The sequence below is a fragment of the Strix aluco genome, chromosome 3 (genome assembly GCF_031877795.1).
Source record: "Strix aluco isolate bStrAlu1 chromosome 3, bStrAlu1.hap1, whole genome shotgun sequence".
NCBI lineage: Eukaryota > Metazoa > Chordata > Aves > Strigiformes > Strigidae > Strix > Strix aluco.
Window position 1 is genome coordinate 38531704 of NC_133933.1, and position 24772 is coordinate 38556475.

The 24772-nt window shown below is 48.3% G+C and overlaps 1 protein-coding gene across 2 annotated transcripts in view; it reads left to right on the plus strand.

Annotated features, from left to right (window-relative positions):
- Positions 1 to 4104: 4104 nt before the first annotated feature.
- Positions 4105 to 24772, plus strand: part of MDGA1 (MAM domain containing glycosylphosphatidylinositol anchor 1) — a 149325-nt gene continuing 128657 nt past the window's right edge. For both annotated transcript variants that reach the window (XR_012622446.1, XM_074818131.1), the window contains exon 1: positions 4105 to 4866. Coding sequence is in view for 1 of the 2 variants with exons in the window: in XM_074818131.1 (XP_074674232.1) it covers positions 4740 to 4866 (127 nt within the window). In the remaining variant the exon portion in view is untranslated. The remainder of the gene's footprint in view (positions 4867 to 24772) is intronic.

The window sequence follows — 24772 nt, forward strand, 5'->3', positions numbered from 1 at the left end:
GGCTTTGCCCATCGCCTTTAAGATGCCACATTGTGATCCCTTCCCCTTCTTACTTTCTATTTCTACTCCCTTTTAGTAAGCCGTAGCAAGGGAAATGCTGCAGCAAAGCTTCCAGCTGGGCTGTACTCACTTCCATATGTGTGTGTAGGGAGGGAGGGGAGGAAGAAATAAACTTCAGAGATCCTGGAAACATTCTTGGATATGGTGCTGAGAAGAAAATGAACAGGAAAGAGGTGACAGAAATGTCAGGCCGTAAGCTCAAGACATCACTGGGACCCAGAGATAGCTGCATCATCCCAGAAAAGAAATAAATGACAGACTGCACCAGACTATAGTATGAAAACATTGACACAAAGAGAATTAATGTTCTTGCAACTGGACCTTGGCCTCACACAGTTCTTCAATCGTTTCTTGCCTGGTGACATTGTTCTATATATGGTTTGCTCTCTTTGAATACCACATCTGTCCCAGAGACTGTCTACCTCTTAACATAGCTGTGAAATATAGGTGACGTAGTATGTATAAATATTTCAAAGGGACAGGACTCATTTGACAAGTGGGGTCTTGAGAAGAGACTGGAGACATTGACTCCCAGCCGGAAAGACGGGACAAATATGTTCTGTGGAACCAGACTGGGGGGAGGAAAGACATCCCTCATCTTTGCTTTTTGACAAGTAGAATCACTACAGGGTATGATTTCCTTATGACAAATAGATTGCTTAGCGAGTGTGTATGGGTGTGCTGGCTTGCTGTCATCCATTGGAAACACCATAGTTACGAATGTTATGACTTATTAGGCTTCAACCAATAATAATTAATCACCTTTTTTAGCAAATGTGGTTACATACTTGGGTCTTGACAGTATTTTTTTTCAACTTAGAATATCCACGTAGAGATGAGAGGTCTTTCTAATTATTTATTATCCTATTATTTTTTCCTTTAATTCAACGGACTGTTTACAAATAGTCTCTCTTTATGTTTATTTGCTGTTCCCTAATTGGATGAGTTCAAGAGTACTTTTGGCACAAATACTTTTATTTGCTAAGAGAAAGCTGGGTTGTTTCACATACTTTGGCAGTTTACTTTGAAATTCATTTTTCATAAGAATTTGTGCCAGTGAAACATGAGCACGAGCACTGAATGTTAACACAAAAAAAAGGGTGTGAAGCACACATTTTTGGGATTTATTTTTTTTAGACTCATTATCCAGATATGTAACTCATACTCGTTCAAACTCTGAGGCACTATTCCATAATCTAATGAGAACTCCTGAAAAAAAAAAAAAAATAATGGAAAGGTTACAAAATGCCCCATAAATATCCTTATTTCAAAATTATAAGTAGAAAAAACAAGACCCATGTCTCCATGTTTTTTTTATCACCATGAAGTTTCCTGGATCTGCAAACATCTCTTCGTCTCGTTTCCTTGTGTTGCTTTCAGCCTGCTTCATGCAGATGTGGACAATTTTACTTTGTCTCATCGCTGTCAGCTCCTGCTTCTCCCCAAGCCCTAGCAAAGGGGCTGCTCTGCCTGTCCTCCTAGTGCTGGCTGCCTCCTTCTACCTACACGTCCTTTATTAACGTTGCCACCACCCACTGCGGGAAGGATTAAATCCTTCTCAAATAAGGGTTTATTGTGTTAAAAAATAAACTTGCTCACATCAGGTGCTTTCATAAGTGCCGCGCTCCATGCCGTCATCTTTGGAAAGGAGACCTCAGAGTGCAAAGCCCACAGTTTCTTGGCAACTGTTCCCTTAGCTCGGTTATAGAAAAAAAAAAAAATAAAAAAAAAGAAAAAAATACAAAGGGAAAAAAAAACCCCAAACCAAACAAAGCAGTTCTATACTGGCGACATCCTGACAATGGAGGGAATAGGGTGCAGTGGGAAGCCCGCCTGCCCTGCCTGCTGCACGCGTGGGTGCTGGCCGTGGGGTGAAGGTGCCCTGTCCGGAACGCCACGCTCCTCCCGGTGCACACTATTGCTTTTTTCTCCCGCTGAGCACCGTTTACAATAGGAGTAACTGCCTACTAATCAGCGGCTGTATCTATTAATTGCTTGTTTGTTAGAGTATGACTGAGCAGCCCGCAGCTCTCCGGGCAGTATCTCTCAATATTTCTTTTTTTTTAAAAAAATTACGTTTTTACCCAGGGAGTGACTTGTCCACACGGCGCCTCGGTGCCTGCTGGGCTCCGTCCTTCCCCGCTTCGGGCACAGCACCTCCGGCCAGCTGCCGTGGCGAGCGGACACCGCTGCGGAGCCGCGGGGCAGGGCCGGCAGCATCCGTGGGCTGCCCGCAGCAGCCGAGCGCCGTGGGGCCGCCGAGCCCACGCGTGGCCGAGGCGGGAGGGCACGCAGGGACCGGCCCTGGAGCAGAGGCGGAGGGGACCCAGTGTCGCCCAGGGACGAGCGCAGCAGCTCGTCGCCGTGAGCCTCGGCGGGGCCATCGCCGGGCCGGAGCCCGCCGGCTTTGGGGAAGCGGTACGCCCCGCTCTGCGGGGGCTTTCCAGGGCGCTGGCTCCGCTGTACGGTCTGGGCTCATTGCTACGGCTCCAAGCCAGGCACGGGGGGACTCGCCGGCTCCGGAGCCCCGCGGCGCGAGCGGGTCTAGGCTCCCCCGAAGCAGCGGTTTATCGCCCCAGCCGAGCGCTGGAGGGAAGGCTAGCAAAGCAGCGGCGCTCCCGGCGGTGATGCCCGGGGCGGCGGCGCAGCATCTCCCTCCTCCTCCCGGCCGGGGGTCTCGCCTCGGGCCCTGCGCGGCGGGAAATGCACAGCTGCCCCGCTCCGGGTTTTGTGTACGGGCACCGGCACCGCCCGGGGCCGGCAAGTCCCGCGGGTACCGCCGACCCCCGCAGCCGCGCACCGGGCTGGGGGCCCGCACAGCACCCCCGTCCCACCGGGGCCCCCCCGTCCCGCCCCTCCCCGGCACCATGCACAAGGCAGCCCCGCCAGCCTGCAGCCTACCTGGGCAGGCCCCAAAAAACTTTGCTGGGACCAGCCAGCGCCGGCACAAGAGACCTCCCCCTCCCGTCCAGCAACCTGCGCTACCCCCCACCCCGGTTCGCTGCCCACGCGAGCCAGGAGGCGCCCCCAGCCCCCGCTGCCCCTCAGCTTTTCGCATCTCAGTCCCACCCGGGGGAAGCCGACCTTGCCGCGAGTGTCCTGAGGATGGGGGGACCCCAGGCTGACGGCTGATCTCTCCGCCCGAACCAAGTCCCTTTTCCTCCCCAGCCCTGCGGTGTTGTCTCTAATTGGGCCGGGGCGAGGAGAGGCTCGCAGAATTGGGCAGGAGGCAGGGCTCTTCCGAGCACGGCTGCTTTAATTGGCTCCTTTTTTTTTTTTTTTCTTTTTTTTAACCGAAGGGGAATGAAATAGTGACGAGGGGAGGGGAAAAACTGGAAAGCTAAAGGGGAAAAAAATACGGCGCGCCCAGCAGAGCTGCAGGCAGGGAGGGGTGAGGCGGCCCCGGGCCAGCCCGGCCGGTGGGGCGCGGCACGGTGCCCCCCCCCGCCCCCCCCCCGCGACGTCCCGTCGGGGGTCGGCGGAGCGGAGAGACCTGGGGCCGGCTGGGGAGCGGTGACGCTCCCGGCAAATTTTGCAGATTTTGGCGCTTCAGGAAAAAGCGGTGGGGCAGGGACCTGCCAAGCGGTTTCCAGCCGGCGTCTGGCAGGGGTAACCCAACTTTCTCCAGCTTCTTGTCCCTCCTCGGCGGCTCCCTTCCAGCTGCAGCCCCAGTTAGTTCCCACCAGGAGCCCCGGCAGCCGTCGGGGAGAGAGACACGGACCTCTCGGCAGCCGCAAGTCACCTGCGTGGCGGGCGGAGCAGGCAAGCAGCGGAGGCGAAGCACCCGCCCGAGCCCAGCACACAACATCAGGGAAAGTTTTGAAGAGAGGAGGCCCCGGCAGGCTGGGGAGAAGGCGAGGAGAGCTGGGCTGAGCTGCAGGCGGAGCGAGGGTGCGCGGTCTGTCTGCTCCTCTTTCGCTTCTCCCTTCAGGCTGGCTGGGGCGATGCAGTGCAGCTGGGGGAGCTCTTGGGAGCCGCTTTAAAAAAAAAAAAAAAAAAAATCCTTCCTGGATTTGATTAATTACAACAATCCCCTCCCCAGAAGATCTGGAAAAGAGAGAGAATCACCTATCCCTCTCTCCGCCTTTCAGCAGCTGGCTCCTGCCCCCCACCCTCGCTTCCCCCCCCTTTTTCTCCACCTCCTTCTCCTTCCCCCCGTTTGCTCCTGGGGCTGCGGCCAGAGCCTCGTCGGGAGGAGGGAGGGTGAGGACTCTCCCAAGTTGGCCCCAGTTGGCAGCACTTCGGGCAGCTCCGGACGTCGGGCAGCGCTCGGCGGCTCCCACTGAACAAAGAAACCCCCCTCTCCCACAGGGGCCGGGGGCAGCGCTGGGCTGGCCCGAGCCCTGCTCCTGCCCGGCGCCGCCCCGGTGCCCCCGGGCTGGCCCTTCCCCGCACCCCGAGTGCGGGCGCGGCTGCCCCGTTTTCCTGGAGATCCTCGAGCAACCTGGCGAGGGGAAGCGAGAAGCGGCGCTCCTCTTTCCTCCCCTCCCTGCCTCCTTCCCTTGCTCTCTCCCTCCTTTCCTTTTTTTTTTTTTTTTCTCCTTTTAAATTTTATCCCCAGGCGGCCCCGGTGTGGGGGGTCCCTTCCTCCGCCCCAGGGGCGCCGGTGCCCGGCGCGGAGCGGGGCGTATGGGGCGGCGTTCCGGGAGGCTTTCGCCTGCTCCTCGTTCCCCCGCCGGATGCTGCCTGGGTTGTTTTGGCTGCTTTTCTTCGCTGGCGATGAAGGCTCTGCCGTGAAGATGGAGATGATCTGGTTTTTATTCCTGTCTCTGGTGCCGGTATACAGCAGGGGACAAGGGGTTTACGGTAAGAGACGTTGTCGTGGTCGCTGTTTTGGGGGGGGTGGGGGGGCGAGGGTGCACACGGCGGTGGGATCAAAGTTAAAAAGCACCTGCAGGAGAAAGTAAATGATGCCGGCGAAGCTCGTCGCAGCCCGAGCGGCGAGATTTATGCAGCAGTAGGGCTTCCAGCGCCTGTAGCTACTTCGTAATTCCTGTCCGTAACCCCCGGCCGCCGCGGATTTCCGAGCCCGCCGAGCTGGCGTGCAGGGGCTGCCGCGGGGGCACCCAGCGCTGCCGCGGGGCACCCAGCGACGCCGGGCGCCGGCCCTGCCTCCCCTCTCCCCCACCCGCCTCGCGTGGGGACGCCACGCTGGGGCCGGCGTGCGAAAGGCGGCGGCGCGGCTCCGGGAGCACCTGCGAGTTGCAGTTTCTTCGGGGCAGGGGGAGGGCGGAGGGTCCCTCCCCGCGCTGCCCTTGCGGGTTCGCTGCCTTGCAGGACCCCCGGCGCAGGGAAGCAGGAGGAGGGCGGCCGCCGCCTCCCCGGGCTCGGTGCCGGGGGTCCCCCTTGGTGCCGGGGGCAGCCGAGGGGGGAAGGCTGCTTTTGCACCCTACTCAACTTTGCTGCCGATTTCCTTCTTCAGATCGTGGCGGGTAGAGGGGGGGGGGGGAGTGGGTGGTGGTCTGTGGCAGAGCTGATGTCGAGCTGCTTGATTTTTTTTTCCTCTGTTATTATTTTTTATTATTATTGCAGTTCTGGTGCTTACTTCTCCTTGTTTGCAGGCAGGGTGGCAAATGGCAAGCTGGGGTGTCCCCCTGAGAGGTCTGGCTCCCGCAGCCCCTCCTCAGCTGCCGAGGGCAGGGGGCAGAGGCTGGGGCCGGCACCCCGCGGCCCCGGCGACCACAAGCCCTGGGCTGAGCGAACAGCCGGGATTTACTTCAGCCAGCCGTGCAGCCCCCCTTTCCCTCTCCCAGCTCTCTCTTAATTCTCGCTTTACAAGATCTGCATTTCCAATACACTGGGAAAAAATAAATAAAAGCAACCCACAAGACTTGCCTCTCATAACAAGCCGGCTTTATCTTGGCTTACAACTCAGTTGTGCGTTGCTGTAAAGTCCTTCTGGAAGGCATGCCTCTGCCTCTAACAAGCCAGGCTCTCTGAGCTCTGAAGAGAGACCCCAGTGAGAGAATCCAGCCCCCCCGCTCCCTCTTTTTTTAACAGCACGCAGCCAGTCTCTTGTGTGAGCTCTGGCAAAGATCAGTTCAGTCTCACTGACTATGGGTAAGTCTTTGTAGGTCACTTTTTAATGATGTATTTCTTTAATGGAAACAATTCCTCCTTTCTCCTTGAGGACTGGGATGTTAATTTGAGTTTGGGTCCGTTTTGTAAAATAAGCATTTTAAATGGAGGATATTTAACTTCCTTTTTTTTTTTTTTTTTTTTCCCCCTCCCTTTCTTCCTCCCAGTATATGTGTTTTCTCCCAGTCTGCATGCTCAGAGGAAACCTGTAGGACCCTCTGAAGGGTGGAAAGATGAGGAGTAGAATGAGTTTGTGGTACAGAAACCTGGTCAGGGCAGGTTATTTAATCCTTTAAAACAGGTAATGTGCTAGTCGAACTTCTGTTATTTTGTTTTAGCCTGCTTGCTGCTGAGTAGCTGTCACTTGCTGTAGAATGGCCTCTCTGCTTGGATCATAGCAAGAGGGACAGACCTTAAAACTGGTTTTGCTTAAATGTGCTTTAGAAGGTTGCCTGTTGTGATTTTTCATCCACTTCAGTGAACTTGCATTTGATAGAGTTGCTGCTAAATTAGATCTTCGGAATAACTTACTGATGTTTTTGTCTTTTTCTCTCAGAGAGAGATTGGAGAAGCTGTGTACAAAAGAAAGCACAGATATAGACATGCACTAAGATGAAGGCATTCTTTTAGTCAAAGTGGTACACTGCTTCTATCTATTCTCTTACTTAACTACACAAAGGAGAAATCCAGTCTCTCCGCTATTCTCCCCTCCCCTACCTCTTCAAACTATCTGTTGAGACCATCAGGAGCCTTAATATGCAGCTGTCTCTGAGCGCAGCCCGGAGCAGTGTCTCGTGGAATCAGCACACCGCAAACTTCTACGGTGACTAATAGTTTTCATATTGTCTTTCCCAATCCTGCCTTCAGTCCACTACCCTGCACTGATTTCATGCCTTGTGCAGCCAGCACTGTTTGTTTGGATGCGAGATTGCTGCTATTGATGGCTTGAGCAGAGCTAGAGTGATGCTGTTATATTTGCAAGGATAAATAAAGCAGGATTAGAAACTAGTCCTACTGCTTTTCTGCACTTTGGTTTGTCCTAAATGTTAGTCTCTCACCATAGCTTTAAGCTGTACTTGAGTGTTCTGTGTTGTGAATGTCAGTCTCATGTGGCACTTAATGTAGAAATTATGGGAACTCAAGTATCATGTTTCAGATCTGTTTTTCCGCTTTTGAATATTTATTTATGGCGATGGAGACGGTGAGAGGCATCTATATGGGTCTATAAATATATTTCACTTTAGTAAATCAGCTGAGATTAAATCAGATTAAACTAGATAAAGTATCCATGTGATGTACCCTTTAAATAATACACCCACATGGATGTGCACAAAAGACCTCTGTCTAGGAGAGCAGAGTTGTTGGAGAGGTTTATTGAGATGAATGGTATAAATAAAATGTGTGTAAGGAGGTTTCAGGGAGAGGAACGTTTGCAATGGAGGTGCAATTTAATTAGGAGTCAAGGTGCTTTTAGCCTGCTACCTGAAGAGGCTTGTTATATAAATTGGCATTTGTTGTAATGACTGAAGTGTGTCTGAAGCCCTCTTCTCATTAGCTGATCCCATCCTTTCAGCCTTGTTTGTTGCAATAAGACAAGGCTGGCCTGATACGGAAGGCAGTTCAGCAGACTGCCAAGAGGCAACTTTTATTAGGCTTCTGTGGTACCCCATTTCCCAAACTGCATGTGTCTTTGAATCCTGGTGCGTTAATGCTGCTGGTCAAGATGAGGAGCAAGCTGTAATAGATCTCTAGGAAATGTCAGAATTTGCGGGGAGGGAGGAATAGGTAAGGAGAAAGGGGACTTGCCTTTCCAGGCTTGGAGTTATCAACACTTAGAGGCTATACATTAGACTGATAGGGGAGAACAGGGAGTGTTTCCAAAGGGAAGAGCATGCCTCTTGCTTCCTAGTCAGCCTTGAAGACTTCAGGACTTGCGTAGCTCTGCTTCAGAGTGTGCACAGGGCTGCTGCTTTGCTTACTCCATGTGCAGTATATAATTAACATTTCTGGGTTGTCTTGCAGCTAGCACAGTCCAGCTGATCAGCAGCAGCCTTTCAGGCTGAATAAAAGAGAGGGATGTTTTGTTGCCGGCCTCTCATAATTCACCTGCAGAAAGGCATTTCAGGAATGGTCATCACAGTGTGTGATGAGGGGCTACAGCAAGATGATGGAAAGGGAATATAAGGAAGGTTTAGGCTGGGCAGCAGGGAAAGCTGCTGGCACTGTGATCAGAGGGGCTTCATGCACTTGAAACTGGTGGGGGTGAAGCACTTCCGATACAGAATAGTCTTGCCCTGGCCTCTGAGGTGGGGAATAAATGACCCAGTAAAGCTCTTTCTTTAAAGAGACGCCATCACACTGAATCACCCGTGAGATGCCACTGCAGGCAGCCAAAAAATCTAGTGGAAGAATGTTTTCTTGCCTCTGCGGTGGAGGAGTGTCATGGTAAAACATATCCTGGGTTTAGGCCATAAACATCCACACTTTATTTCATGTACGTGTGACATGATTTGTTTCCTGCTCCTTTTACCTGCAAAGTAAAACCTCTTTTCCTGGAGTTTTCAATGCAGGATGCCTCACACCCTCTTGCAACCTGTGTGCGTGCCTGTCTTTCACTGCCAGTTTCTGGGGGCACAGACACACTTGAATGTTAACCTTGAGCTCGGTGACCTGGATCGGTCCCTCTCCCCTGCCTCCACCTATAGCTGTTTTGCCAGTGGGACAGGAGTTCGGGCATGGAGCTCTTCAGCTATTTTGCTGTTATCCCAGTGCACCCTGTGCCCTCAGAAGTGGGTGAGCAGATCGCTGGATTGCTAGCGGTGGAGCTGGCTCCTGTGAGCCGCTTCTTGGCTGATCCATTTGGAAAATGCAATGTATGAGCATAGTGGTCCTCCAAACTATGTGTGCCTGTGCATATATATAAGAGTGTGTGTATATATACACACACATGTACACACATCCTTTGTGCTCAGCCATTTCTCCTTGTTGTCCAGCCCTTAAATCTGTGGTGGCTTAGGCTGTAGCCTGTTGGTTACAGGAATGAGTTTTGTAGTTGGAGAGCTATAGAAACAGTCTCACCAAAGGGCTGGGTCAGTCCAAGATTTGCAAAGTTCTTTAGCAGCTCTTCAAGGTCAAGGCATTAAATCTGTCCAGCCCTGTGCTCCGGTATGCCTTGCTGTTCTCCAGCTGTAGTGTGTCAGATTCACCCTCCTGTGACACTAGAGCCTCTGCTTTTAGGTCAGGTCAGTAGCTTCACACACCAGATAAGCCTTCAATTGGCTTTAATATGCAGTACTAGAAAACTGACATTATCCTCTTGACAGGTTGTTTGCAACTTGCTGGTAGAAGTCAAAATATTTCACTAGAGGTGTCATCAGAAACCACCATCCTATGCTAATTTTTGTGGGAACATGAAGACAGATGTTGAATAATTTGACATGAGCAGCATAGCTTTTAAAATTATCACTGTGTCAGGTTTGCAGTGGATTTTTTTTTTCAATATATATATGTATTTCAGATGAGTTTAAGGGAGAGGGGAGGGAGATCTAGTAAGTGGCTCCTGATAAGTGGGTGATGCAGCAGAAGGTGGCCTTGAAGGTTCAGTAGTCGGACAACAATTCAGCAGTGGCAGTAAGGGAGGCGGTGCTGCTGGGGCTGCTGTTCTTATTTTTAAGGAACAAGACTAAGTGTCTTCCCTGCTGGAAGCTCAGAGATCTTGTGACACTTCCCATCAACCAGAAGCCCTACTGTTTTGCCTGTGTTTTGACTGGAGTTACTGCTATTCTTCTTGCTTGAATAATGCAGATTCAGGCTTCCAGTCCCTCCCTCCACACGTACCGTGCTTTCTTGGTTCATTAAGCATAGTCTATGCCTAAGAGTCTTGCCTGCCTGGCTACGGCTTATTATGAGGAGGGCAGAGTTGGGAGGTGGGGGAAAATTGTGTTCTGCCCAATGCCAACGTGCTGGCAAAAGCAAGAGAGAGAGATGCATTTCTATTAGTGAAAGACTGCTTGGGGTAGAGGGTGTTTCTTTGTGGGAATGTTCTGAACTTTATCTGCAAAAGGTTTCTCTAGTCAGCATAAGGTAAGTCCACAGGCAACTGGTTTGCCTGTGTAGCTCTGGAGAGATGGTTCACTGATGAGGTTCTCATTAGGATAGGTGAGATGTTGGTATTTTTTGTGCAGAGGGTTGCTGTGTTTTGTCCTCAGAGGGGGATGCGTTTTGCTGCGTGGAAGATGAGCCTTCCAGACAAGAGATGGTGGAAAATGTTGGTTTGTTCTCAGAGATGCTGTAGGTACCCACATCTGGTAATACAATGTGGGTTTCTTTAGGCTATACATGGTAGCCTAGGCCTTATGTAGGCTGAAACTATTAAGAAAACTTTGAGAGTATTTCTGTTCTCAAGCAGTCAGGGTGAACACACCAAGTGCCCAAATCCCCACCACCCTTTGCCAATCATCAGCTGCTAGTGTTGCACGGGTTTAAATTCAGAAGGGGAAAATGTGCCAGTCCCCCAGGCTTGTGGAGGAAGGGGGAGGGATGTGGCACTGACACTGCACAGCAGAATGCAGATCTGGCAGGGCCTCCAGGATCCACCAGAGCAAGTGATGTGCTGTGAAGAAGTGGGAGAGGAGAGTGTGTGTGTTTCATTTTTCTGTGCCCATGTTTAACTGGTGAGATCTCTACTCTGTTAGGATCCAAAGCACTTGCTTTGAAAGAAAAAAGCTTTCATCTGCCCTTTTTTGGGGGAAGGGGTTGAAGGAACAACAGATGTTTGTTTTTTATAGCCAAGCACTTGCTTAGTGTTTAAAAGAAGAAATTAAATGTGTGATAGCCCATGGAGCTGACGATCAAAAGCGCTGCATTGAAGAGCTAGGAAAGAATTTGCAAAGTGGAGCCAGGAAAGGGAGACCCCGGGCGTCGGCTGATCTTGGCTCAACAAAAGTGAAGTCAGGAAAGGGCTGTTACCCGCAGGTTAGCTGGGACGGACTTGTTGGGAGGCTGAGGGTTTTCGTGCCCGGCGTCTGGGGTTTCTTGGAACGAAGGTCTTGACTCTGCTCTTGCTTTCCCAACTCCTGCCCGGGTGCAGCGCGCCGGCCGCGGGCCGCTCCTCCTTCCCTCCCGCCCAAGGGAGCTGCCGGCGCTTCGCTGCCCTGCCTGCGGGCTGCCCTGCCTGCGGGCTGCCCTGCCTGCGCGCCGCCCTCCAGCTGCGGCTGGGGAGCACATCTGGGCGGGGGAGGTGTCACATCTGGGCGGCGGGGCCGTGCCGCTCCGCCGCTGCCCGGCAGAGGGAGGCGTTGCACCGCCCCGGGGTGGGGGAGTGGGGTGCGCCCCTTCCCCCGGGGAGGGGGTGCGGGGGTGCCGGGACTTGCTCAGGGCAAAGCCCCTGGCGACCGCAGCGCCGCGCTGGCAGCGCCCGTCTCCCGGCGGAGGAGGCGCTGACAGTCACGCGTGGGGAGGGCTGGCGGCGCGGCCGCGGGGGACGGGCCGGGGCTGGCTGTCCTCGGGGCTGGCTGTCCTCGGGGCTGGCTGTCCTCGGGGCTGGCTGTCCTCGGCGCTGCCGCCTCGGTGGCCGTCGGGAAAACCCCGGCTGTCCTCCCGGCATCTTCTCGAGGGTGGGAGCGGGGCCGAAGTTCGTGGGAGTGAAGGCCTGGGACTGAGCTGCTGCTTCCAGGTTTCTGGTGGTGGCTGCTTGCGTGCTGCTGTCTCTCTCTGGTTTGTTTTAGGGGCTGAAGCTCTGTCACACTGTACCCAAGCAGTTCATTATCTGTTCTTTCTTTTTTCCTTCCTCCTCTCTCTCGTTTGTAATACTCTGGCCGAGTGGGAAAGTGCCATTCTTTCCTTCCTGGAGCATCTTGTTGCCCAGAAAAGATCATACAAGCCTCTTAAATCGTGAATTAGCTTTTCAACCATAGTCTCTGTTTCTTTTTTCTTCACATAGGTGTGTGCTTGTGGCGTTGGGATTATTTTTTTGTTCACTTGGGGTTTTGGTTGGTTGGTTTTGGTTCTCGGAAAGAAAAGGTAGGATTAAAGGAGTTAAAGGAATCTGAACAGATATGAGGAAAGAAGGAGAGTCAGAATAGTTTGTGTTGGAAGGAACCTTTAAAGGTCATCTAGTCTAACCCCCCTGCAATGAGCAGGGACATCTTCAACTACATCAGGTTACCCAGAGCCCCGCCCAACCTGACCGTGAATGTTTCCAGGGATGGGGCATCTACCACCTCTCCGGGCAACCTGTTCCCGTGCCTCGCCACCCTCACAGTAAAGAATTTCTTTCTTATATCTAGTCTAAATCTACCTTTTTCAATTTAAAACGATTATGCCTTGTCCTACCACAACAGGCCCTGCTAAAAAGGTCTGTCATCTTTCTTATTAAGACCCTTTAAGTATTGGAAGGCTGCAATAAGGTCTCTTCGAGACTTCTCGAGGCCAAACAACCCCAACTCTCAGACTTTCCTCACAGCAGAGGTGTTCCATCCCTCTGAGCATTTTTGTGGCCCTCCTCTGGACCCGCTACTGCAGGTCCATGTACAGGACACAGTACTCCAGGTGGGGTCTCATCAGAGTGGAGTAGGGGGGCAAAATCACCTCCTTTGACCTGCTGGCCATACTGCTTTTGATGCAGCTGAGGATATGGTTGGCTTTCTGGGCTATGAGTGCACACTGCCAGCTCATGTCCAGCTTTTCATCCACCAGTACCCCCAAGTCCTTCTCGGCAGGGCTGCTCTCAATCCCTTCATCCCCCAGCCTGTATTGATACTGGGGGTTGCCCTGACCCATGTGCAGGACCTTGCACTCGGCCTTGTTGAACCTCATGGGGTTCACATGGACCCACTTATCAAGCTTGTCCAGATCTCTCTGGATGGCATCCTGTCCCTCAGGCCTGTCAACTTCACCACACAGCCTGGTGTCATATGCAAACTTGCTGAGGGAGCACTTGACCTCACTGTCTATGTCATTGATGAAGATACTGCTCTGACAGGAGGAGAAAAGACAGCATGGTGGTGGCTGGCTACTGGGGCCTCTAATGTGTTCAGGTGAGGGCATTAGTGCTGTGATATATCGCCTTGGCTCTGTGAGGCGGCAGAGCTGAGGGTGCCAGAGCTGGAGGCATTTGATTGATGCTGGTGCTTTGACTCTTGGGAAAACATGACTTAGGGTTCCTAGCTTAGTGCAACATTGTCTTCAGAGCATCATGGCTACAAGGATGCCTTTGAACAGGCCTACAGGGAGCTCTTTGAACCAGTGCGTGTGCCACACTATATCCCAGGTGAGCTTCAGGCTACTAATACCTTAAATTTTAATGCCTAAATGATCTGGTCCATGGCTGGCGAAGGGAGATTCCTGAAGTTGATCAGGGAACTAGAGAGACAGACAGATGAATGTAAGTTATTATTTCTTTAAATTTTCTACTTATTCTTCTAGACTAGGCAATATGGTTACCCCAGTGTATGCTTGTATGACTGTATTCCCAAAATCTACAGAGAGCTATATGGTCTAGCAATGTTTACACTCCTCTGAGAAGGATGCTCCCTTTGTATGCTTCTGTAAAGCACTCTGGGTTCTTAGTACGGTGCTAGTAATGAACAGCAGCATAGACGCAGTTATGTATTTCAGTGGTCGCAAAGAAGGCGGGACAGCTGTGGTGCCAGAGCTGCCTGGTGATTCAGAGTCACCAGCACTGCTCTGAGTGGGTCACGGATCTGTGCTGGGCTGCAGACCTCCAGAGAAAGGGTGCAGCAAGGTGCCGAGCAAGGATCTCAAGCAGCTTTTATCGATCTGGCCAGTCTCTTGCCTTCTTGTTGCTACTTTCGCTCATGCTGCAAATTGCTCGTGGACACGTGTGGGCTGCTATCCCTTTGCTTCAGCTTTCATAAGGGGGATATCACTGATGTAACTAAAAATCCATCTGGCTGTGATGTGCTGGCTTGTGGCTTCTCTCTGCTGTGAGCTGTGGTGTAGGACAAATGGCGTGCAGATACTTTTGCTGGGTTTGTGTAAATGGAAGTGATGGTAGGGTGAGGATAGCAATTGACAAAGGTGCAGTAAGAATGGCAGTTTCTAAAGACAAATTAGCAAATGTCGCCTAAAGAAGAACTGACATAACATTGAAAGCTAAAGTCAAGCTGTGAGAAAGGCTTTAGGGTGTCTGCAGGTGGACATTTAGAACGAGAGTAGCTGCCTGCCATTGCTGCTCCTGTTTCAGAAGGAAATGGTCCTTCGCTAATTGGCATAAATTGTTTTAAGACAGATTTGGATGGAATCTTGTGCATCTCTGTGTGCCTTTGTGATAAAATAAAAAGGAAGAGATATGATTTGGACATATGTTTGAGAAACATGGCAAAATGGCTTTTGCTTACCAATGCTGTTTTACCTTCCGGTGCTTGTTGCATGCCTTGCATGGTAGAAAAAGGCATTTGTAGAATTAAAGTGAAGAATGACTGTCTCTCACTAAGTTTAATAAATGGATTATTCTGACTTGGATCATCCCTTGAAATAGCAGAAATGTGAGAAATTGAGGCTCACAAAAGTAATTTGAGCAGCAAGAGCCAGCTGGGGATGGGAGACTGAACTCTTCTGCTAGTCAAGTGAATCCAGCTGGGGTGTTAAGAAAACTTAACTGGTCTGGGGCATTTCCATTGCAGTTGTTAGACCCTGAAAATCCCTCTCAGAGTGCACAAGTAGGATTTCTTGTGGGTTTATGTTTTTCCCATCACTGTAATATCTATGAACTCCCACCTTTACAATGCCTCTGTTGCCTACAGTTATTCCACTCTGCATGTGGGGAAATGAGATGGAGATTAAGTGATCTGCTTGTGGCAGAATGCAGAATTGAACATCAGCAAAGTTTTAACCATCCTTTTCTCTCTGGTAAAGTGCAGCTGGTATTAAGTGCAATCCCTGTAGCTGATAGATCCAAGGTAAATACATCCTCGGTAAGAAGGAATAAGCCATTGAAAACAGGCTCTGATCCAGTTATCTCAGCATCAAGGATTCTGGATGCCAGAGCAGAGCACAGCTTTTGAAGAAGCAAAAGGAAAATCTGAATATTCCAACACGTTTTGTTATTTTAAGTATGTGCTAAGCCGTATTCCTATTTCTCTTACAAGTATGAAGATAAGAAGAAATCTCTAGTGTTTTGTTTCCTAAATGCTAACGAAGGGCAAAAGGACTTAATGTCAGTGATTTCTGTATTGTGTTTTGTTGTGGGGTTTTTTTTTTGAAAGGTATTTTTATTTAATATTTAGAGCAATTAAAATTCACAAGTATGTGTTTGAGAAGGAGATTTTCTTGATCAGTCATCAGATAATTGCTGAATAAGAAGATCTTCTTACCTCTGGAAATTGGAACTCAGAAGTGGGCAGTGGTGTTGGCTGCAGGTTGGGAAGGTCCCCAGTTTAAGGTGTAGTGAAAGACAGCACCTTCCTATTCCCTGTACCTCTACAAATGAGGAATACTTGGAAACTGGATAAGAATACAAGGGCTTTCCAATGCTATGAGAAAGTAGGATTGAGGGTATGTTTTTGCAAACAAATCTATTTAAGGTGAACGTACACTATGCCTACGCAAAAGTAGGACTAACTTGTGCGTGCACTCTTGAGCTAGCTTTAAATTAGCTGTTTCAGTTACTGATCACAGTACAGCTGTAACAGCGTGTAGCTCAGCCTGGCCCGTGCTCCAGCCATTTATGCAATGTCCTGAGTGGGCTTTGCAGTGTGTGCTGAGCCCCCTGCACCTGGGGGTCACCTGACAGCAACACATTGCACTTGACTCCTTGATAAATAAGTTGTGGGGCACCTGCACCAGCTTCATGCCTGGTTTTGTATATTGCAGCACAAATATACTCAACTCCTGGCTATGCATCGGGGTGAGTGATGCTGTAAATCCAACTAGCTGGTTTATTGTGGGGTGCAGCTTGAAGCTCAAGGGCTGCAGCAGCTTAGCTACTGCAATCCAGTAGTTGCACACTCTAGCAAGACAAATGCCAGGGTTGTTCTTGGTCAGTGGTATCCTTCAAGCCAGCATAGCTTGCAATGCAGGAATGCAAGCTGGCTTAATGCAGCTTGCTGTTGTGAAAGAGAGCCTCTAGACAACAGGTCTAGAATTAAACTTTAATTTTGAATTTTGAAAAGCTATTCCTGAATAGCTCCTGTGTAGACAAGCCCTGCGTTTAGCTGTGATTAAGTTCCTAAATTGTTTTTCAAAATGTGATAGTCAAGCTCCTGAACCATGTAGCTGCATCTGAAGACGTTACCCATAGAAACTAAGCTCCAGCTTTGGTTAAAATAGCACAATAATAGTTTGTTTTCTGGCTGGTCAAATGATAAGCAGCTCAGGACTTTCATCCTTATTCCAGCAGAAAAATGCAATCGACAGTAGAGAATGACTGTTTACTATGATGTGCATGATTAATACCATAAATCTTTCATGTTGGGATGTTGGGTGAAAGGCATGAATATCACCACAACGAATTGAAAGGAGCAGTTTGTTACATATTCGTCGTAGGTAATCAGGCTTGAAACTCCATGTAAAAGGAGAAATTAGCCAAAGTGAACGGTAGTTATCGAAACTAGAAACCACTCCGGCATTTGCTAAGCCTTGGCAAAGATGCCACGCTGATTTTTGCAGATCACAATGAGCATATGTACCTACTTGTGTCTGATGGTTATTCCAAGTGGCCAGCAGTAGTGTGTGTGCTATTTGACAAACAGTTCTGCTTCTCAGATTATTATGGAGACATTTCAAAGTATGTTTGCAGCATATGGCTTGCTTAAGGAGATGGTTTTAGATAAGAGACATCCGGTAAAACACAGTAGATCAGCTGCTTATCACTCAGCTTCAGATGGGTCAGCAGGGCATTTTGTACAGACACTTAAAAGAGCAGTAAAGAAAAATGAGGAGCGAGCCCTGCATCACAGCATTGCAAACTTTCTTTTTTTGTGTAGAGCAGCGTGCAGGAAAGCTCCAGCAGAGCTAATTCTTAATAAACAGATTTTAATTTAAGAATTGCATTTGATTGTTTCAAAGCAAGTCTAGAGGAAGTAGTAAGTGAGAGGGTGGGGGAAGGAAACCACCGTATGAGCTTTTTGCTTGTTAGGCCTAAATAAAAGCTTCTCAGAAGGAGGAAGCAGGGGAAGGTGCTAAAAAGTACTAGGATCTGTGATATGCTTGGTGAGGTAGACAGGGAAATGAGAAAGAAATGTGTCTAGCTATTGCTAGATTTAAAAAAAGAGAGAGAAAAGAAAGGGATGATGATGATGTGTAAATTCTAGGAGTGCGAGTATATTTCTCTTTCATTGGCCTCACGATAATACCCATGACCTTGCTGTTGAAAGTGAAGGATTGGAAGAGCAAGTGAGAACTGCTGTCCCTGCCAGGTGGAAGCCTTGCCTGAACAGGATTGCACATCTCCCAGAGGGAGATAGCTGTAATTCCAGGGTCATGTAAAAGGCGGCTAGTCTTAGCACCCCCGTTGCAAAAACCAGGAGGTTTTAGTGTAGGTTTTTTTTATATGTACTCCCTATACACTTTTTTTAAGGTCCTGAATGCTCTGTGAGCATTGCTGTTGTCTGTGGGGAAACAGCTGTAGGTAACACCAAGGCTGGAGCTCATATCACAGGGTGATGTCAAATGGGCAATAGCTTGTAATTAAGGGGTTCATTTGCTGAACTAACTCTTCTGGTTTTTCCTGTATTTTATTTCTCCCTTTTTGTCCAATCCAGTTAGTCATTGTAAGTTGTTTTCCAGGCATATTTGGCTGATTGGATTTTTGTTGATATAAGGTCTTATTTCTTGCATGTGCTTTGTCACACCTGCTCACCTTGCTGACACAGATGACTTTTTACTTGTTAGCCTAGAAAGAAGTGATGCAGCTTGAGCAGGCAGCTGTTGTGCCCAAGATCCACCAGCAAAAGCTGCTGGCCAGACTCTGACTCCAGCCTCTGCTACTGTCTGGCTGGGAGGAATGGGTGTGTTTCTTCAGATCCTCTGGGCAAACAGAAGTTAGAAGCATAGTGAGGGGAAATCTTAGAAGATTTACTTTCCTGGCTACAATTTTTGGCTCTGCTGTGCTACTCATGTAGATAGCATTTTAATTCTAAGGCAAGGGAGTTAAATCCAGATGAGCTGTTGCTCTGGTTGCTGGCCTGAAATGCTGCACATAATGTCTTGGATCCTGTGGCTGTCAGTCTTCCTTTATGACTTTTTGTTTAAAGACTTCAGTGTAAGCCAAGTATGTTTAAAAAAAGGAAAAAAAAGCCTTAAACCAAACAGTAAAAAAAAGGGCAGATCTGTTTGTTTCTCCTGGCCTTCTGCTTGTGCAAATGGAAGGTGGTGCCATTTGTCTGCCATGGACAGACGTTTTGAAGATGAAGCTGGTGATTTCAGTGAGTTGTATCCATCTGGATGTGAAGGAAGAGGGTATAAACAGACAACCTCAGTTTTTGTGTGGTGTCCTCTCTTAGTAGTTTACAGGTTTTCATGGACATCTGATTTTTTTTTCCCCCCCCCCTTCACCATTAAATTTTGACTCAAGACATTTTTAGTTTTGTGGTAGTTTCCACTTCGATGAATTGATGAGCATCTTTTCATTGATGGCTGGTTGCTGTGGTCACTGAGCTGCTGCCGCTCTCTCAGGCGCAGTCCCTGAGCTGCCTTTGGCAAGCTGCTGTTGGAGAACCCAACAGCAAATCTGTCATCAAAGCACAGAAAATCCTTGAGCATGAACCCTCTTCATAAAGCATGCTTGCTTTGTACAACCAGAGTGCAGTGCCTTGAGACTCCGGCTAGCTAGGTAACATGCCACCAGAGAGGCCAAGGTCTGTAGTCACTGTTTTCTGGACCTGCCCTCCAAGATGGTAGTTTCTGTAGGGGGATTCCTTGTTTCTCTGGGCTTGAAAAGTGTCTGGGCACTTTGGTTTCAAAACCCACTGCTCTGGAGGACTTGGATTATGCTTGTGATTATTCCAGAATGGGATAATTCTTATTATACTTGAACTACAGTTTAACTCTCAACAAGTCATGACTCCGCTTTCATCAGTCAGTCTGGAATAATGGGAAAAAACAGTCTTTTGTACCCCAAAAGTTTTTGGCTGTTTTCTCTGGTATGTGATACTACTTGAGTATCCTTTCCTAGACACTGCAGACCTGTCACTCTTGCAGCTTGCTGTCTTGAAGTGAATTGGAGGTAGCTGGCAAAAGTTGTTTGTGGTTTGTTTTGTTGTTGTTTTTTTTTTTTTTTTTCCCCATCCTTTGCTTTCTGGCAGGATTGTTGTGTTGGGATAAGAGGAATTCTTCCTTTCCATTGCTTAATTGCATTACAGTGGAGGAAATCTTTCCTTCTGGCCTTTGTCACCTACATTTGTTCCCTAAGTTTTCCAGTGGCCTTAAAAAGTACAGCTAGAAAGATGGGACATAAATAGAGCTAGTGTTCAGGATCTCACTCAGATTTGGAGATAAGGACCTGGTGGTGTGGAGTCTTTGTTCCATTGTCCCCACCGTCTTCCCCCCTGCCTTCTCTCTTTACTAGGTTCCTGTTGTTTCACCTTCAGAATACTTGCTGAATTCACTTTGCTTAAAATAATATTTGTTTGAACAATAAAAGCTGTATTAAAGGGATACATTATCACTTAGTTTAAATACACATATTGGCTCTGCAAGAGAGGGCTTTGTGCATAAAATGAGTATGTCAACAAAATTCTGCAAGAGGTCTGTGACTGAAGAAAGCCCTTTTCCCCTGCTTCCCCGCATGCAAATATCCAAATACAACAGCAATTCCTACTGCTGAAGCAGCAGCAAGGGAAAACCAAGTGGCATTGAAATGCTGCCAGCAATACCTTTGTACTGAGTTATAGCACTGAAGGCAAACAGCAGCTGGAAGCTTGGTTTGATCTTTTTGTATGAATAAGATTAAGTAGCAGGCATGGTGCTGATGAGGGGTATTTTCCTGACCCTCTTCCACAAAGCTTTTGAGCACTTCTGGAGAAGTGCGGAGTATCTTCAGCACCTGCTGAAGGAATGGTGACTGGAGAGCTCAGCACAGCTGAGTGCTCTGCCAGTGTCCCTTTCCCTTACTGGGGCATCTGTCTACCTCGTGGTGTTTGTGTGTGGCTTGACCAGCTGTGCTTGGAACTGGTCTCCATTTGGGAGGGTTAATATTTGTGACTTGATTCTCCTGATTTTAACCTGAATAGTTGACTCTGAAGGAGTTAGGAGCAGACCAGTGGCACATGGTGGCTGAGTGAGGGGAGCAGGAACTTCCTTTGCAACCAAGGGACGTTCCCTCAGGTAGTGTCTTGAATGACAACTTTCTGTCCTTCTCCACCTCCTGGGTTTATGGCTAGTTTGTGGTATCTCTCTTTGTGTGAGAGGCATGAGGGTCTGAGCAGTGCTGTAGGTCCTCAACCTGCCTTTGCTGCTTTGGTCTTTATTTTCCAAGTACCTTATATGCTGTGGAAGCTGTGTGGGTGTATACAGGCCTCCAAAGTTGCTGTGAATCTAGGCTCTTTCTGTCAAATGTAGCCAGATTTTATTTGTTACTCTTGAAGAAATACCTGAGAAGGACCTAGGCATAATGTGTTTAGATTGCCCTGCTAACCAGAGCAGATGGACTTTTCTGCTGTGTCCACGTCTCTCCTTCCTGTTAATATTTTTGTAATTATTCACACATATTTGACATAAAATCATATCATTTCACTGGGGTGAGAACCTCACCTGGTGGTCATCAGGGAGCTGGGAGTTTGGGTTCAAGGGCCAGATTTTGGGTCTCTTGGGGACTGTGTGTGAGACCAGACGTGAACTGCAGTGGTGCTGCTTCTGTAGCCACACTAACAAACTCTGCTCTTGCATTTACACTGCTGGTGTGAACTGTCATCACTGCTTCCATTTTAGAGCAAGAGTGAGAGAGCAAACTTACTTTCAGCTGTTTTGTTTTTCCTGTCAAGTAGCTTTTCAGATTCCCAGTGCTCCCTCACTCTGCTTTTCTTCCTAGAGACATCTTGCCAGCTTCACCCTCTTCTTTGGCCAACTAAGCGTGTAGATTTACACACATGAACTCAGTCCATGATATTCCTAACACAGGCATTATTGCTGTCTTTGCCTTTATTTTTTTTATTTATTGCCTCTTTCTTGGGCAGATACATTCCCAGATTATTTGTCCATCTTATCACCCTCCAGGAAGAAGTGTGGGCTCTAGGTCTGTCAGTGCTTGAGTGCTTCTGGAGTTGGTGTGCCTTCTGGAGCACTACCCTTCCTGGTGGGGGGGTCAGCTGGGCCAGGGTACCTGTCAGCCCAGTGCTGACACTGAAATGAAGCCAAAACTCAACTTCACCATCTTCCAGGACAGAACAACCTCCGGACACCAAACTTCCCAGGGTGGAGAGAGGAAGCTGTCTCCTCATGGTACTTGTGTGCTCATAATGTGCATTGCTGCTGGATCAGTGTTTTGTTGTTTCTCAGGTAACTCATGAGTAATAAGTATAAAACAGCAGTTCTTCTGCAGTGTCTGGGGATGGTTAGGTTCAACAGAAGTAAGTACAGCCCTTTCTACTGAAGGAAAGAGTTGCATGAAGCCCTCATCTACTTCAATGGTAGAGTGACCTTTCTTTTTTCCTTCCAGTCTCTCAGGAGTGTGACTCTTCCCCTTTCATAGCTGGTCTGTTCATCCTCTGCAGTATTTGGTGGCTCTCCCTCAGCAGCATGATGCCTACAGACAGCAGCAGTGAGGTGTCTTAGGTGCGCAGTACAGTTGTAGGCACTACAGCAGAGGGGTCGTTCATCCATTTGGGGAAAACTGCTTTTGTCTCTCTGATAATCTGCTACATTCCTCTGGAATCCCTGCCTGGGGAAAGCTGTGACATTTTTGCATTGTTTTGGGAGCTCTGTGGCCACCTTCCCAGAAGCTGTTTCTGGGTTTTTATGGCCCTCAAGGGGGGAAACAGTACAGTAACTTTATAATGGTGAAAACCAACACTGTATATGAAGGGGAGAGAGAAATCCATGTTTGTTTTTGAAGGAAAAAAGAAACCCTATAGTTCTGTTTCCTTGGGACTGAGCTTGCATCTAAGCTGTGGCATCTTTCTATTCCTCTTACCATTTTTCTGTGAGACAGCAAGGCCCAGAGATTTAAACCTGCACCAGAGTAATTGTAATTGAGGATTCAGTTGAAATCTCAGTGAAAGGACTGTCAGAAGTTCCTACCGCCTGGACTGCAGCCTGGTTTAGAGGCCCTAAATCATAAAAACCCTTGTTCATCTCTGTCGACATCTGCAATAATGGAATAAATATTAAAAAAACCCCCAAAAAGCCCAAATAAGCAAAAGAAAAGTGTATTATTAATAAGTCTAATGTCCGTGATAGTCTTCCTTGGTGGTTTTGGTATTTTACCTTGCTTCTACATGTCCAAGTTGAAATCTGTTAGCTTAAGTGTGTGTGTGTATTTTTAAGGTGGTATGGCCTCTCTTCCCCACTGGAGGGGGCAAAGGCACAGAGCAAACCCTGTTGTCAAGGTGGTGCCAATCGCACTTTCTTGCCTTGGTTACTTCATGGAGTAATAGAGGTTGGAAGTCACCTGGTCCAACCCTCGGCTCAAAGCAGGGCTAGTTTGACATTAGAGCCATCTTTGAAGATAAGGCAGGGTGTTAAGAACCTCATTCAGTTGAATTTTGAGCACCTCCAAGGATGGAGGGTCCATAAGCTCTCTGGGCCCCTCTAGTGGTGTTTGACCACCTTCATGGTGAAAGAGTTTTTGTCTTAGTGGCCAACGGGAATTTCTTGTGCTACATCTGGTGGCTTTTGCCCTTCTTCCTTTCACCATGCACCTCTGAGGAGAGTCTGACTCTGTGACCATCTTCCTCCCCCTCCACCTCATCCCAATTAGGTAATAGCAGTAAGATGTCCCTTGTCTTTTTTTTTTTTTTTTTTTTTTGGGGGGGCTTGGGGAAAAGAAACAACAAACCAACCCACCCAGACTTTTCTCAGCTTTTCTTCATATACCATATATTCTACCTGCCTGACCATTTTGGTGGTCTCTCACTGGACTTGATCCAGTATGTAAGTGCTGCTTTCTGGGAAAATGTCTTTCCTGGTTTCTTCCAATGAGATGGTCCTTGCTACATGGCGTTTATGGAAAGAATTGCTTTACGGCCTATCCTCCTCTTTAAAGTTTTTTGATTAACATGCTATAATTAGCACAATCCTGGCATAGTCTGCCACAAACAAGCAGGGAAACTGAAGATGCACTGGTAGACATCTGTAAATTTCCCGTTATGTGCAGCATAATCTCAGGTAATAGGTATACTTAGTATTCTTCCGTGAGTGTAACATAAAGATTAAACAAACACGGGATTAGAGATGGCAGAAAAGGGTGATAAACCCATTGATCACATACCACAGGGAGTAAAATATCTGTGTGTGTATGCATATACGTACACACATGTGTGTACATATATAATATTTATTACACAAAAAAGTGCATTTTGCAGGGTGTCTCTTGGGATACCTGCTCACTTTGCTTGATTAGAAAGCAGGGAGTGTCCAGCAGATGCCTTGCACTGTGCACCATCTCAGGAGAAGAGGGCCGTGTCCACGATGTGTAGGAGCAAATGACCGGGTAGGAAGAAAGATTTGCAATTTCTCAGGGAAGCTTTGTAAAGGGGATGTCAGGTCCTGCTCAGGCTGTTTAGTTCGAAGCTGTTTGCGGCGTGCTAATGTGACAGGGAGGCCTTGTCTCACGTTGAATCCTCTGGGGTTTCTTTACACTTTGAGTTCTCCATAGGCGCCCAGTTGGTGGCTTTGCTTCACAGCATGACGTGCTGGAGCAGGAAGCTGAAGATTGAGTCGTGCTTTCTCTCTTCATTTGACACAGTTGTAGGTGGCATGGAGAGTGGGATGCTGGGGTAGGAAGTAGAAGGAATTATTTTACTCCCACTGAATTTTATCTGGGCAATGTGCCCTATCTGAACAGTTGGTTTGGTAGCTTTTTTTTTAATGTGCTTAGTATCTGTGTTCTTTTTTTCTCTCTCTCCCTCTTGTAGGGTCATTTCCAGATTAAAATGAAATAGGCTCTAAACTAGCAAGAAGGGGTTGGGAAGTTGGGAAGGTTCATGTGTTCAGCTGCCAGAAACACAGTGCTAAAACCCTGTGAAAGGCATCAACTTTGCTTGTTCCCTTGCTGGAAGTGTTTCCAAGAATGGGGATGACTTCTAGTGTCTGTCTCACCCTCTGTGCATCTGCAATCTAGCCCAGGTGTAATTACACATCTCCATTGCTACCAGTATCGAATTGAAAGGACTGAGCTGCTTTTTTATTATTATTTTTTTTTTTTTTATTTCCAATGTTGAAGCCTTGCTGCCGACCTCTTGGGTTTTCTGAGAGGGACTGTGCTGCCAGTCCCCACTCCTGCTTTGCAGATTTTTTTGTATTGTTTGCATATGGCTTTTTTGAGGAGGGTGTGTGAAAATCTTGCTGTTGCTCCTGAATCATCTCCTCTGAGGGAGTGGTGGTGCTGCAGTTTCACTAGGAAATATTAATCCATGTAAACATATTTCAAAAGGCATTACATCTTCCTGCACGTACTTTATTTTATTCCCACAAATCTGACTAGATTTGATAGATAGGTAACCAGGGAGCAAGGATG